At 55.2% G+C, this 14,714-nt stretch overlaps 1 protein-coding gene across 1 annotated transcript; it reads right to left on the bottom strand.

Moving 5' to 3' along the window:
* Positions 1-293: 293 nt before the first annotated feature.
* Positions 294-12,970, bottom strand: MXD4 (MAX dimerization protein 4). Its single transcript, XM_026720441.2, has 6 exons — positions 12,801-12,970; positions 12,631-12,718; positions 10,634-10,663; positions 7,106-7,220; positions 5,178-5,337; positions 294-3,803 (listed from the first exon to the last, which is right to left on the bottom strand). Exons 1-6 carry the CDS (start codon positions 12,862-12,864, stop codon positions 3,655-3,657), a joined length of 606 nt encoding a protein of 201 aa, XP_026576226.1. The 5' UTR covers positions 12,865-12,970; the 3' UTR covers positions 294-3,654.
* Positions 12,971-14,714: the final 1,744 nt, after the last annotated feature.

The following is a 14,714-nucleotide window of genomic DNA, read 5'->3' on the forward strand; positions in this document are numbered from 1 at the left end:
GTCCAGCGCTGGGCCTCCGATATGGCGGGCTTTGGCCTGGGCCTTGGCATCCAATTTCTTGGGTCTTTTTTAAAAGACAGATTGATTTGCTCAAAGGATCCAGCAGACCGTTCTGAAGGCAGGCGCAAGGAGCTCGCCCCCACCCTTCCCAACCCCCGGCGTGCAGCATGGAAGGCAGGGTCCGCTCTTGGGTGTGATGCGTTAACGTTGCCACCGGGGCCCCCGGAGCCTTCACGCACCAGCCACAGCAGCCGCAACTAAGCGGAAACAAGGGACCGCCGGCACTTTTCAGCTCAGAATATTGAATAACCTTTATTGAAAATATAAAAGTTCTACAAAGCCACTGATACTCAGCATGGAAGAGTTCGTTAAACATGTTTTTAAAAACATCAGAATGGCAGAAGGTCAACGGTGTTTTTCACAAAGTCTCTTTTCCATTCTCCCATATGTCTTTTTTTTTCTTTTTCCGGTAGGAAAGTTCTGTGCAAGAATTGCTTTTCATGAAACAAACGTTCTAAAAGCCACGCGTAAATTCATTATATTGTAAGAGGAAACTAACATTACTAGCAATTTTCCCCATCAACGGTTATTGAAGCCTCTAGAAGGAAAAGCACTGATTTGGAAATTGGAACCAAAATAATCCAAAGGAATTAGTAGTAATCAACGCCGCTGCATCAGCCACACCCAATCCTCATATTGCTGTGTACCCTTCCCCGCGGGGACTTGAGAAATATACAAAGTGTGTAGCATACTAGTAATGCTAAATAATAGCAAAGTCAGGTAACAGGTTTTATTCCTCTGAAAGGCAGCTGCCAGAAATAACCTCACGGACAAAGGAGGGATGGCTACAAAAAGGTAACTTAATCCAGGATATTCTTGAGGACAAATCCGAGGTACTCAGAGGCAAATCGGGAGTCTTGAGCTGCCAGAACTGAATTCCTAATTTTCTGATTCGTAGCACCAAAGGGAAAACCAAGTATAACTGAACGTAAAGAAACCAACAAAAGGTTCAGTTCACCCATCCTAGCAGGCTCTACTTTCGTTTCAGATTTAAAAGTCTTCAACGCCGAAAAGCACATAATCGTCGTTTTGGAGCGGAGTAGCCAAAGGCACTGATTTGATCCTGCCACCGGCTGCCCCGGCTGAAGAGCAGGGGGGGTCCGGCCTCTTGGCCCGCCAGGGCCCGTCTCCCTTGAGGGCTTGGTCCCCCCCGGGGCAGCAGCCTCTGAAGGGGAGCCGGCCGCCTCAACCGCTTGGACTGGCCGAACACGCCTGTCTCGGAAGGGCACCGGGGGGGGGGGAGTTGCTCACGCCCCAGTCCCCCAAGAGGCACAAGTATTACGTGTTTCACGGGGGGTGGGGGGGGGTATGGGACCATGGGGGGGGGTCTTTCCCCATTTGTGGAAAGGTAAAATAAGCTCAGTGTTCAATCTGAGGCAAAATGACACCCTCGAGAATTGGGACGGACGGACGGAAGGAAGGAAGGAAGGAAGGAAGGAAGGAAGGAAGGAAGGAAGGAAGGAAGGAAGTTCAGAAGGCACAATATGATAAAACATGAAGAGTCCCTGAGACTCCGGTTGGGTTCAGTATGTCCTTTCTCTACTTAAGTAGTTCAGAAGAATTAGGAAAATACAATACAGACTATTTTATAGGAAATATACCTATAGGAAATAAACCAGTTGGCTAGAGAGTATATAGCTTTTTATCACTTTTTTTTTTTTAAAAAAGACCTTTTTCAATGCAAAGATTGGTCCATTTTTAATTATCAGCAAGCCAGACTAATTACTTCACTAAGCTTAAACTGTTTTCAATTACAACTCTGCAATATTGCTACAAGTGGAGTAACTGCACCCTAAAAAGCTCGATGAACGCTAAACGAATGAGGCAAATCTTAAGAGCATTTTGTTATTTTGAAAACTGCCAGTATAGCCTAGAAATCAGAGGATCAATACTGAAATTCAAAGCTAAACTTTCCTTTCAGTTTATTGGCAACTCCACATAGAGGAACGACACAAACCGGGCTGCTTTAATCACACACACACACACACACACACACACACTCTCCCCGGGGGGGGCCATGGGGAGACTCAAAACCTGCCAACAAAAGTCCTGGAGTGCTGAATGCGGAGCCTCCGGACGGACGGACGGTCGCTTGGCAACCGTTTGGTCCCAGCGATGGACCCGCCTTGGGGCTGCTTGAGACCCAGGCTTTAGCTTCCAAGGGTGCCCCCCCACCCTTGCAGTCCCATGACCGAATTTGGGGTGCTGGGCAACACCGCGGCGTTTATGCCTCCCGTCTTCGGAGAGCTTTGCCCAAGAGAAGCACCTCCTTCTTTTGGTTTGTCCTTTTTTTGGGGGGGGGGAAGCGCTGCTTCCCTGAACCGCCACGTCTAAGGACCATGGCGGCCGTCACAAAAAGGGTTTTGCAAAATCGGGGTGTCCCCCTTGCAGTTGGGGGTGGAGGACCCCCTGCGACCCACTCCCAGGGACCAAGAGATCCAGCTGGGCCTCCCTGGACCCAGAAGCCCATTTCACAGTCCCTGCCTGCAAGAGGAGACAATCGGGGGACGGGGGGGGGTGGGGGGTCCTTGATCAAAGGCAGCCATGGATGTCACACCTGAGGGGCGCACCTGCCTGGCTCCCCCCCCCCCCCCCCCGCAGGGAAATGCGCAGAAGGGAGCCAGATCCAGGAAGGGGAACCTGGGAGCTCAGAGGAGCCGGGCGGGGCGGCTGGTGCCAGGACCCATGCCGGAGACCCTCCGGGGCAGCCCTACCGCTAAGAGCCTCCGGGGGGGGGAGGGGGGAGAGGCCCTGGGGGCCTGTGGGTATCGGAAGCCCCTCCTGCCCGGCCTACTGAAGCCCCCGGGAGGACCCTGCTGGAACAGCCGGCCTGAGCTGCCAGGAAAGAGGGGAAGCGCCCGGGGGGGGCTGGGGGGGGCTGTCCCTGCAGGGAACTGGATCCATGGGGCTGGCTCTCCCCCCGCCCCGCCTCTCCTCCTCTGAAAGGGTTGGGGTCCCCCCTCTCCAGACGAGCCCAACGTAGCCGCCTCTCCACACTGGGGCGGTTTCTGCTTTCTTCCTTCGAAAAGGGCAGCCTGCTTTCAAAGCTTCCCCCTTTTCCTTTCCACAGAATCCAAAGCAGCTGCGAGGGAGACGGCACACACACACACACACAGACACACACACACACACACGGGGGGCTTTTGGCAGTTGGGGTGAAGGACCCGGCCGAGATGGAAGCCTGGAGGTGCCCAGGACCACCTTTTAAACACCGTTACGCGGCTTTCTGAGCGGCTCCTGGCTGAGACCCCCCGCCTTTCAACACCTGGGACAACCCGTCAAAATGGGTCCAAGTCATTTATTCACAGCGGAACTTCTGGACTCCTGGGGGGGGTCAGGAAAGCCCCTCCCCCCCAATCCAACCCAATCCAAGAAGAATCTTTAACCCCAGGCGCCATCTAATCTGCGGGGGGGGGGGAGCCCCAAAGCCATGATTCCTACCGCGGTGTTTATCCACAGCCCAGGGAGCCCCGGAGGGGGGTGGGGGTGGGGGTAGGGCAGAGGCCTCTTGCCCAGGGCCGCTTTCTGAGGGGGGGGGGGCGGGTTGGCGGCCCCAGAGGGGAGGCTCCCAGGAGGGGATCCGGGCGGCCGAGGCTACAGGAGCCGGGCGGTGCTGCTGCGTCTGTGGGGCCGGGCGTAGCCGCTGTCGCTCGAGCTGCCTCGCAAGCTGTCCTCTGCCTCGCTGGCGCTTCCGCTGCTGTCCGTTTCGGCCGGGGTGAACTCCAGGCCTTCAATGTCCACCTCTGTGGGGGAAGAGAGGAGAAGTCTCAGGCCTGCATCGGCTGGACGCTTGGCCCGCAGACCACAAGCAGGGCGGGGAGCCTCAACCTGCGGCAATTCCAAGGGAGACACTGGCGAGGCGAATTTGGCCTCAGTTGTTAAGTGAATCATTGCAACTGATAAATGGTTAGCCCGGCTGTTAAGTGAACCTGGCTTCCCCCGGGGTTTCCTCAGGTGCGCACAAAAGGGCACCACGTGGCCCTGGGACATGGCAACGGTCACAGCTCGGAGCCAGTTGCCACAGCTCCCAATTTTGATCCCCTGATCACAAAGGGGATGCTGGAAAGTGTGAAAAACAGCCACAAGCCCCCTTTTTCAGTGCTGTTGTCATTTTGAATGGCCACTAAGTGAACTGTTGTAAGTCGAGGACTGTCTGTACTTAAGACATCGTTTCAGAGCTGAATCTGCTCACCATCGTCCAACACACACACACACACACACACCCCTGCGGTTCGAGAACACTCCCTTGTTTTAGGGGGCAAGTCGTTCCCGGTTTCCCTTTCGGGTCTTCCTATATTTTGCATTTTTTAATAAAAAACCCGTATTACTGGCTTCCAATGTTCAAATTAATGCAGAGGCAGATGGGAAGTTCTGGAGGATTTATTCATTTATGGGCCACGTCTACCTCGGCCTGGAATCCATCCGCTGGCCGGTCTGCAAGTGAGGGAGGGCGTTTTGGGGGTAGTGGCAGAAACCGTTCATCCGATGAGCTCGCCTACTTTGGCACCTTTAAGGCTTCTGGACTTCAACCCCCCACCCAATTCCCCAGGCCCCAATGGCTGGCTGGGCAGTTCTGGGAAGGGAAGCCCGGAAGTCTCCAAGGTTGCACCTTCCTGGGTTAGGATGTTTGGGCAAAAAGGTGTCCGCTTGCAATAAATACACTTCAAAGGTAACTTGAGAGTCTCAAACGAACTATTACTTTTAGTGACCACAAGTAAAGTCCAGGATTCATTCGGGGCAGTAATAGCAGCAATGCCACCCTCAACCCCAGGAGGTCCTGGGACAGCGTCCAACGTTAACACTCTTAATCGTGGCAGCCTGAGCTGTGATTTGTTTTGCAAAAAGAAAAAAAAGGAACGCTGAACCTTGACGCTTTGTACCTCCGGCGTTCAGGCTTCCTTCTTCTCCGCAGCAGCCACTTTTCCTCCCTAGCTGCTTATTAAATTCGCTTTCCAGCCCATCACAAGTTGCTACCAAAATGTCCTTTTCCAGAAGGAAGTTTCAAAGCCCCGAAGGGCCTCAAGGGCTGCACGCTCGGTGTGTCCCCCACCACCCCCGGGGCAGTTCAAGGGTGGGGGGGCCTTGAGAGGGGAGGCTGCAGAATTCGAACCACCCACCTTGCTCCGAATCCGTGGATATGGTGGACCCGAGGCTGTCTGTGCGCACCCGTTCCAGGCCCTGCACGGAGAGCTGCTCCAGCCGGCGCTTGAGGTACCGGTGTTCTCGCTGCAGCTGTTCTTTGATGTTCAGAGCTTTCCGGTCCTGCTCCTCCAATTTCTACGGAGCCAAAGCAACGAAAACCCGTCCGCTTAACAAGGGAAACCGCCCCCCTTCCCCCCCACGTCCGGCCAGCCCCTGGGCAGCAGAGGGGGGGTGTCCCGGGGGGCCTGGCTGCCCTGGCCGGCCCACGATGGTCTCTTCTCTGCGTTAGGGACAGGGCAGCTGCACTCTTCCTGGCAAAGGGTGGGAGGCCCGGAAGCTGAAGACTTTTCCCAGCCGCCGCCGATCAGGATGGTGGTGGTTGAGGGGGGCAGGACGGGGAGAAGGGGGGGCCCCCCCGAGTACTTGCTCCCCCGACTATTTCGACAGAAATGAGCCGAATCCCTGCGGCTGCTGCTGCTAACAACAACAACAACAGCGGGGAAAACAATCCCACCTAACCTCCTTCCTCCCCCAAAAGGCTCCCTTTCCCCAACCACCCTGCTTGGTCGGTTCAGGCACACGTGAGGCTGCGGGCGACAAGGGTGGGCAGCCTGTCAAGCAGAAGGGCTCAAAGGACACGGAACCCCATCAGCAAAAGAAGAAAGAAAAAAGAATCCCAGCTTCAGAGGCTCCTGGTCTCACCCTTCCCCAAGAGGGAGTCACCAAGGATGGGACATTTGCGTTGAGCGGAGGACGCAGTGGGTGTCGCAAAGAACTCGATGCGGGTAAGTTGAGAGGGCAAATAAGAGCAAGCCCTTTCCTATTGGCTAAAGTGGACGTTTCATCCACGGCACGGGGCGTCTGAGCCCCCCCCTCCCCCCCCCAGGGCCTCTGCTGCCAAGTCCACATAAGCCCATTTGCACTGGAGGAGGAGAAACAGGAGCCCTTCACCCCCTCCCTCTTTCGGCCCCCTTTGGCCTCCCCTCCGTCCCCCCTCTAAGGTAAACCTCCAGGGAGCCTCCGTCCCTTCCACCCACGGGGAGATCGGGCTCTGCCCTCCAGGTCTGGTGACCTGCCGTTCAAACAAGGAGAAGGGGATCACGGGTGGAGTTCACCTCTAGCTGTGAATCCAGGGGTTTTAGAACCCCTTAGAATAAGCCACCAATACACCTGGCTGGCATGTTGGGTTAAGCGAGGAGGAGGAGGAGGAGGAGGAGGAGGAGGAGGAGGAGGAGGAGGAGGTGGTGGAGGAGGGTGGGGTGGGGGTCTGTTTCTTAGATATCAAGGCCCCTCCCTAGGAGTCTCCCTGTTTAAAGGTGCGCTTGTGCCTATGGGAAGCAAAACCGTGTAGGCTTCTTCCCATGGGACATAATTCCAGGCGGTGGGCGCCCACTACCCCCCCCCGGGCCCAGGTGGGCAGGAGCTCCAGGATGCTCCTCCAGGGATTGGGGGCAACAGGAGAGCGCCAGGGGACCGCAGGAGGAGGGCTGAAAGGGGGCAACTTCAGGAAACGGGGAAGTTATAAAGACATGGTTTATCAACGAGATCGTGCGATTTCTGAGTCATTTCAGCCAGGTTTTTTGAAGTGGGGATTTTTTAAAAAATTTGAGTCGAAGTCTGCAATGATCGGAAGAAATAGAGGAGAGCAGGAGTCATGGCTGGAAGTTCCCTTTCTTTACAATGCGCCACTGTAAGCGCGCCACATTTGGCATTTCTCCTGAACGCCCCCCCCGCCAAAAGGGGGAATGTGTCGAGGTAACGAATAAAGCCCCATCCCATCCCATTGCGACTGTAGCTGCCCTGACTCCTGGGACGCTAAGCCCGGGTTCAGGAGGCCACAGAGCAGCGTTTCCACCACAGTTTAGGCGAAGGCCAAAACCAAGCCAGCTTCTTCCTGGCTTACCTTAATATGCATCTTGGCTCTTTTCAGCAGGCTGAGGGTGGTGTGCCTGGTGCTCTCAGCTCCTAAAGGGACCAGCTGCTTCAACTCCTCCAAGTAGAGCCGGAGCTTCGCTCTCCTGAAACGGACAGAAACGAGGAGTCTGCTTTAGCGTCGTCGGCCCTCAAAACCCGCCCTCCTTCCCACACGGGACTGACTGGAAAGAAACGAAGCCCATTCCCCTGGCACTGATGCCTCGCGGCTCCTGCCTACGAGAGACCTCCTCCCATACTGGAGGTAATGCGTCGACAGGGAACTAAAGGAAGACGAAACAAGCCCTACGTGTTGGAATCGCCAAATATGTTCACACGCTCAGTGTACCAATCCAGGCAAACCGCATGACGACAGAGGGGCATCGGGACGCGGTTTGTTGAGACAAAGGAAAGGCAAAGGCCACAACGGAAGATGCCCCGGGCCAAGCAGGATTCCCGGGGATGGGATTCCTGCAGGTTCCTTGGAAGTGACCGGCTATTTCTCTTTTCCAACATGCTCTTAAAGCTAAACGATGCCCTAGCAATATCGAGTAACTCATTCCATAATTTTAATTACTGACACACAAAGTTCCTCCCTTTTTCTTTACCCTTCCCTTTTCTGAGGTTTAGCAATATTCTCTCTGAGGCAGAGAAAAACGAAAATAACGTGATCTCCAGCCTTTCTATTAAATCTCCCGCTTGCTTCCCTCGATCTCCAGGCCAAACCTGCCCACGGAAACCTTGAGCTTTCTGATAAGTTTTTGACCATGCCGCTCCACAGCTTTCCAAGGTCTACGAAGGACAGCTGAGGTGTGCCACGGTGGATTGAGACTGTGCAAAGTATTTTATCATAAACTTTGTATTAATTCACTCAGGCTCTTCCTAATGGAAATTTCCTTTCCTCACTGACTGAACCGGTATTTTCCACTGAGCTCTGGGGATTTTTTTGCAGAATGAACTGTCTTTGCCATCCTCATTCACCCAATTCGCCCCACCGGAGTGTCCGGTTTGGAGGAAGGAAGGAAGAATGAATTTGCCATTTAGATCAACAGTAGGAAGGCAGGAACCCACCAGGATGCCCCCAGCGTCGTTACTGTTCCTTTGCTCACTGGTGACAAAAGACGGGGCAGGAAAACGGAGACTTATTGGTTTTAAAGAACGACCTCCTCCTATCAGTTGGGTACAGACAAGCCGAGACAGGGGCTCCCTCTTCCCGGCTGTCTCCTTAAAAGTATCGCTTGGGGTCCCTCAACTCTTCCCCTGGCTCAGCTTGCAAACGGGGAGGCCTCCCAGGCTGCTGCCTGGGTACATTCACACGGGCTTAAACAGAGGTTTTAAAAGCCGGAGACCAAGTTATTGGGAAAACCGGACAAGCCCTTCCTTCCACCTCAGTCTGCCTGTTCTTTAAACTCCATTCGTGTTAAACGAAATGAAGCAACTAACTAGAGTCTAGTGTACAAATATTCGTGTGATTTAAAGATTGTGAAACTTGACTTTTACGTTCATCTGGTATATCCTGGAGTCTTCTGGTGAACAGATATAAAAATTGCCACCCAAGATAAAACTCCCTGGGTGTTAAGGCCAGTGACTGGTCTGGTGAGTTTAATAACAAGGCAGAAAAAGCCAGGTGCCTTTCTAGGTCCAGCGGTCGGTCACTAAGAGAGAACCCGTTGTTTTGGTAGCCAGAAGTATACGTGTCTCTGGAAGGGACGGCTGCTGCCTCCTTGACCTTCCCTCTGGGTGTGTGTGTGTGTGTGTGTATGTCTGCCCAGGCCGCTTCCCCTCCCAGGGCTGGGGGGCTTCAGACCTGCTCCCCGTCGGGAGGCTCCTGGAGGCAGCTGTCTGTTTTCTCAGGACTGGGTAGCTGCCCCGACTCCCTGGACAGCCGTTCTCCTGCTGCGGCGGCTGCTGCTGCTGCGTTGGCAGTTGCAAGGCCCCGTGACCATTCACCCCTCGCCTGCTCCAGAGCACCACACCCTGGAACGCCACCCCCAGGGAGGCAGTCCTGACTCAAGGGAAGGGGCTTCTCTTCCCTTTCTTTTCAACACCAACACCAGGGGCATTTACAGTGGCCTGCTTCACCAGGGGATCCCCAAAGACAAATCTTTAAAGGTGGTGCCGGAAACAAAATTAGAATAATTCTTCCAAACTTGTAATATACACATTTCTCAATAGCTTCCTTAGTTAATTGCGCCTTCTAATGAAGCGAAAGTGATGACGTTGTGACTGCTGATCTGCCTAAAGGAAAGGATTACTTCATCCTTTTCCCTGGAGCATCTTCCAAGAAAAAAAGGCATTTAAAACGTCTCACTGTGTGGGCAAAAAGCAGCCACTACTTGGAAATGGAACCAAGCAAGGGGCGTTTGGGAAACAGAGTTGAATCCAGGCTCTCAGCCTGTGAAAACTGACATTCTGCAAGATCTTCGTTAGTCATTTTATTTACTAAACTTACACAGCCACCCACTTGCCAAATGAGGCTGGGCAGCTAACAAGCACTACAAATGTTCCCAAACATATACATACATACATACATATATACACCAGCACGTACGTCCATACATGCTGAATTTTAACACAGGCCCCAAGGTGGGGTCGGCCACTGGCCCCAGAGGGTTAGTCTTCCGAGCTTTTGGACTCACGCTGGAGCCCATCCTCAGGGAAGTGAGCGAGGGCTTTGGGCTATTTTGTGGGTGGCGCCTGGCTGTGTGTGGAGGTTGCTTGGGGTGTGTGGATGGCCGGTCGTGCCCTTGGCCCTCGCCTCCTAAGGACTTTGTAAGCTGGTGGTAACTCAGCACCCCTGAATTTTAATACAATTTAGCATATATTCATTATTGACACGAACACCTTTGTGTTGCATGGCCCAAGAGCTGAACCTACCACCTCTTAGTCAGCTTATTATTTCTGCCAAAGTGAGTTTTTCTTTTTTAATGAATTCTCCAAGTCTTCAGCAGCAGCCGCCAAAACTCCAACACCCCGTTCCACTCTTTCAAGGGGCACTATTATTATTATTATTATTATTGTTAAACTTGGCAGGCCACCAAATTCTTCTTTTAACTTTCTAGGAATGGGAAGTTGCTTTCATTTTTTTCTTCTAGCTTAATGGAGTGCTTAATTCTTTTTAAATTGCTTAAATTCATTGAATCCTATTTCCAGAAGAGTCATGTGTCCATAAGCAGTTACAATTCCTTAAAATGAAATTAGAATTTATTAAGGAGAATTTTATTTGGAATCAAAATATAAATCATTCAAGAGTTTTAGTATAACTGTTTAAAACGAATTCCTAAAACCTTCCAAATTTGCTGCAAACTCCTGATGAAATATGTAGGTATAAAATTACCCCCATAAAAATGGTATGTATAAGTACACAAATGAGTAAAACTTGCATAAATTATTAACACTGATGTTAATATTGAAAGCTTGTGTTTATTGTCAATGTGCAAATAAGTAATTATCAATACCACATTTGAATCACCATCTCTGTATATTAATACCTCTATCAAGTCTGTTAATCATCACTTACCTATGTTTTTCTAATTCATTATGTGAGGATCTATGAAAAACAGAGAATATGATATTTTAGAATATTAAGTATTAACTCATAATACTTTAGATTATGTATTAACACAAATAGAAACATTTGTTTTAAAAGTTCCTAATAGGAACTGTTTTTAAAGAACTTAGGCACATCTCAGTACACAAAGAACAGCGTTTCTTTGTCTTCCTCAGGTTTAGCCCAGTTTTAAGATCAACCCTGAATCAGATTAAATTTCTGTAGTATCTCAAACTGAACTTTGATTGTTGAGACACGATCGAAAGCTCAGTCACAGGACTTACTGAAGGTTACATGAACTTGGACCACGGCAGAAAACAATTCCCTTAACAGGCATGTTTTTCCTCTTGCTGACTGAAGAAGGTAAAGCTAAATGTCGACGCCTGTTCAACAAGCAGCAAACCTTCCAGGACACTCTCGCCCGATCCCGAGGAAGGAAGCCATCCCGTGGGCCCTTCAGAGTAAACTGAATTACCTCATCCTTCCCTCCTTTGGGAATCTACGGGAGGAAAAAATATCCCCAGGAATGAAAGGGAAATCACCGCTGGGCCAGCAGCAGCGATTACGGCACCTGTGCCGCAAAAACACCCCACACGGTCCAGGCTGGGAGAGTGCAGCCGACCCACCGCTTGGCAGGGAAGAGCCAGGATTTCACAGGCCGGCACCAAATCACAGATGGAGCCAAAGGGGGAAATGCCACCGTGGGATAAAGGCTGGGGGCTTAATCCCGTGGCCAGAAATTTAAAATAAAATGCCTATTATTTCTCGGGTGGTGATTGTAGCGGATATGCGGGGCTAATGGTGGGCTCAGTGTAGCATGTGCCCAGGGGGTTGCCCCGCCTAGGCCCTCTGGAAGACTCTGCGCCGCTGCCCACAAGGCCTCTCACGGGGGGAATGGACGGACGGACAGACGGACTGCAAGGCTTCTCCACAGCTGCTGTAGATCTAAAACTCTGGCTTCACACCCTGCGGGATTCCTGGTTTCGACACACCGCCTTTCATTCAGGGCAGTTAAGCAACCCATCACTGTTGTCAGAACAAGACGGAGACCCGAGTCAGGGATCACCACCGCGTCCTCATCCTTGAGATCTACTTTAGGGCAGGCCTCCATTCAATCCAGGGCAGTCACAGCAAGAGCCACCGTCCTATGACAAGACACCCCCGGGGTGACAGGGAGCCCCCCGGCTGGCGTTCCCTCGTCCTCAGCTGGCCCAGCACCCCAAGAGAGGCACCACCGGCTTCTCCAGGTCAGTTTTGGAGGGGGTTCCCCTCTGGTCGGCCAGGGCCGGCTCTGCTTCCTACCTCTTGGCCCAGCAAAAGCTCCGCCTTGCAACCCCCCACCCCACCCCCACCCCGGGATCCCGCCATACCTGCCTGGCTCTGGGCTCTGCTGCTGCTGCTGCTGCCCCCCCTGGCGGCCCCCCCGCCCCAACCTGCCTCCCCCGGGCAGGGGGAAAGGGGCCTGGGCTCCGGGGGCCAAAGCCAGCCCCGAGGGGCCAGAGGAGGGAGGGGGCCCGGAGGCCAACCCAGGCAAGCCCGGCCTCGGCGGGCCCACTTCCTCCGGGCCGGGCCAGGGAGCGGGGGCGGAAGGGGGGCCGCCCCACTCGCCCCCTCCGCTCCCTCCCGCAGCGCTCAGCCCGGCGGGGCTTCTGGGGCGAGGAGGGGAAGCGGCCCTTTGGGACCCCGGGCCCCGCCCCCTTGGCCCCGCCCCCCGCCCAGGGCGCCCCCCCCTCTCCGTCCGGGGCATGCTGGGAGTTGAAGTCCGCTCCTCCCCAGGGCCTGCCCCGCCGCTCTCAGCCCGGGAGGCCTCCGGGGCAGCCGCCCAGCCTCCCTCCCCCGGGCCTGGGGCCGGACGGGGCCGGGCGACGTGGCGGCGGCGGCGGCGGCGCTGGGAGGGAGCCCCGCGGAGGAGAAGATGGCGGCGGCGCCCCCTCCCTTCCCCTTCCCCTCCCCGCAGGGCCACTCACCGGCTGCCGGGGGCCTTCCTGGCGGCGCTCCTCCTCCGGGCACAGGCCCGCTCGAAGGGCAGCGCGGAGGCGTAGCCGTGCTCGGCCTCTGCGGGGAGAAAGCGCCGCGTCAGAGAGGCCCGGAGCCCTCCCGCCCCCCCGGCCCTCCCGCTCTCCCCCGCCCCGCGCACCCCTCTCCCGCCGCTCCAGGTACTCGGCGGCCTCGAGCAGCATCAGCAGCGAGTTCCACTCCATCGCCTCCGCCGCCGCCGCCGCCACCTCGACGGGCTGGGGCCACGGGCGCGCCGCCTCCCGCCCCGGTTGGCAGGTCGCTCGCTCGACGGACAGGCCCGCCCGCCAGTCGCCGAAGGCGGGGCCGCCGAGCGGCCAATCGCCACTCGGAGGGGGACGCCGGGCCCGCCCGCGGAGGCGGACGAGCGTGGAGGGCCCGGGCGTCGCGGGCGCTGATAGGCCGGCCGCTATAGCAACAACCCCGAAGCCGAAGCTTAGCAACAGCACGTGGTGGCCCGGCCCCTCGCTCGCTGATTGGCCCGGCTCGCGTATGCAAAGCAGGGCGCGTCGCGGGATTGGGTGCCGGGAGGGGCTATGCAAATGAGGCCGGGGACAGCGGCTGCGCTGACGTCACGAAGCCCGAGGAGAAAGCTCGCGTGTCGTGTGAATGCGCGTTACGGACGGCGGGGAAGGTCTTTCCTCCGGGGGGAGGGGAAGCGGGCGTGCCGGGGGCTTTGCTCGAAGGCTTTGCTGCCACCGAACCCGCAGCCTGAACCTCGGTCCCCGTGCAGCAATTCCGCCTTTATTCGGGCAAAAAAACTGGGCATGATCCCGAGCGGCCTCCTGCAAAGGGAGCCCCGGTGTCGCTTCTGATGCTTCGGAGTCCGGAAAGGGCCGAGCGGTGCCGTTGTTGCAATCTTCTTCCTGGCGAGGCTTCCTGGCCCCTTCCTTGCTTGCAAGCGTCGCGCGGGGATTGGACCAAGCAAGCGGAGTCCTGGCTGCCTGCTTGCAGCCCATTTCAGGGCCCAGCTGGGCTGGCCAATTGAGAAGAGCAGAACCAGCTGCATTCTGGAAAGTTCTGGGCTTCCCGCTCCTGGAAGGGCCCCCCCCCCCCCCCCCCGGGTGGGGCCAAGAAACGAGGCTAAAGGCAGGAGGGGGGGGAGGGTTGGGGGGCCCAGGGCTGGTTGGAGGGCCTGGCAGCCCCTCTTTCATCGGCAGAGAGGGGATCCTGGTCCCGGGCCCTGGTGTCGCTGTGTCCCAGGAGGGCATCGACCAAGGAAGCTGCTGCTCCAGACGCTGAAAGAGGGAGGTGGGCAGAGTTGCCCTCGAGGGATCCATGCCACCTGGCAGGAACCGCCTGGCTCCGCTTGAAGGTCTGCTCCAGAACCTCCCAAGTTTCAGATTTTAATCCTGGTTTATATGTTAGTTTGGGGGAATCTTCCTTTGTCCCTTTTTGCAGAAAGATGTCCCGTCCCTCACCCCCCAGGCCGCCTTCTGTCTCCGTGCACTCGCCAGGCCTGCAGGACTCTCCGTGACTCAGCCTGAGGTCAGGGTGGCTGGTTAGAGAAGAAGGGAGCAGGGCAGGGCTTTGGAGGGCTTTCCCTCTGCCTTGGGAGCCCTAAGCACGGCTGCCTTCCCTCAGGAGTGCTTGGTCTCCTTGGAACACCCTTCCTCCTGGAGGGGCTGGGGGGACTCCGGGATGTCCTTGGCTTCCTGGCCTCAATTCATTTTGAGTTTTTATTTCCTGTCACCGGATCGACGGTTCTTAGCTGTCTGCAGGCATCCTTGGTGACCCGGCCCTGGTACCCTTTGCTATTCTTCCATTCGCTTGGAGACGTTTGCCTGCTGTAGGTGAAAAGCACCAAGTCAAGGACAGTGGATCATCCTGTGTCCCCTGACAAAGTGCACCCCTAGGACAACCGGGAATTGCCCTGGAAAGACCCAGCTTGCAAACTTCCCAAGGTCATTTCTGAACACAGATGGGGTTTTTTTTAATAAACAGAACCGCCTGTTGTAGCTTTTTCTGTTTGTCTTCCTCATTTATCCCTTCTGTACCTTTGGAAGCAACAATATCCTTCAGCAGCCTTCATTAT

The sequence above is a fragment of the Pseudonaja textilis genome, chromosome 8, assembly GCF_049901715.1.
Source record: "Pseudonaja textilis isolate UNSWEBS1 chromosome 8, rPseTex1.2, whole genome shotgun sequence".
Lineage (NCBI taxonomy): Eukaryota > Metazoa > Chordata > Lepidosauria > Squamata > Elapidae > Pseudonaja > Pseudonaja textilis.

Coding starts and splice junctions, on each gene's coding strand:
- MXD4 (XM_026720441.2), bottom strand. CDS start 12,864: ATGGAGTGGAACTCGCTGCTGATGCTGCTCGAGGCCGCCGAGTACCTG. Junction 5,338..7,105: donor GAGCCAAGATGCATATTAAG/GTAAGCCAGGAA, acceptor TTGGCTCCGTAG/AAATTGGAGGAGCAGGACCG. Junction 3,804..5,177: donor ATCCACGGATTCGGAGCAAG/GTGGGTGGTTCG, acceptor CTTCCCCCACAG/AGGTGGACATTGAAGGCCTG.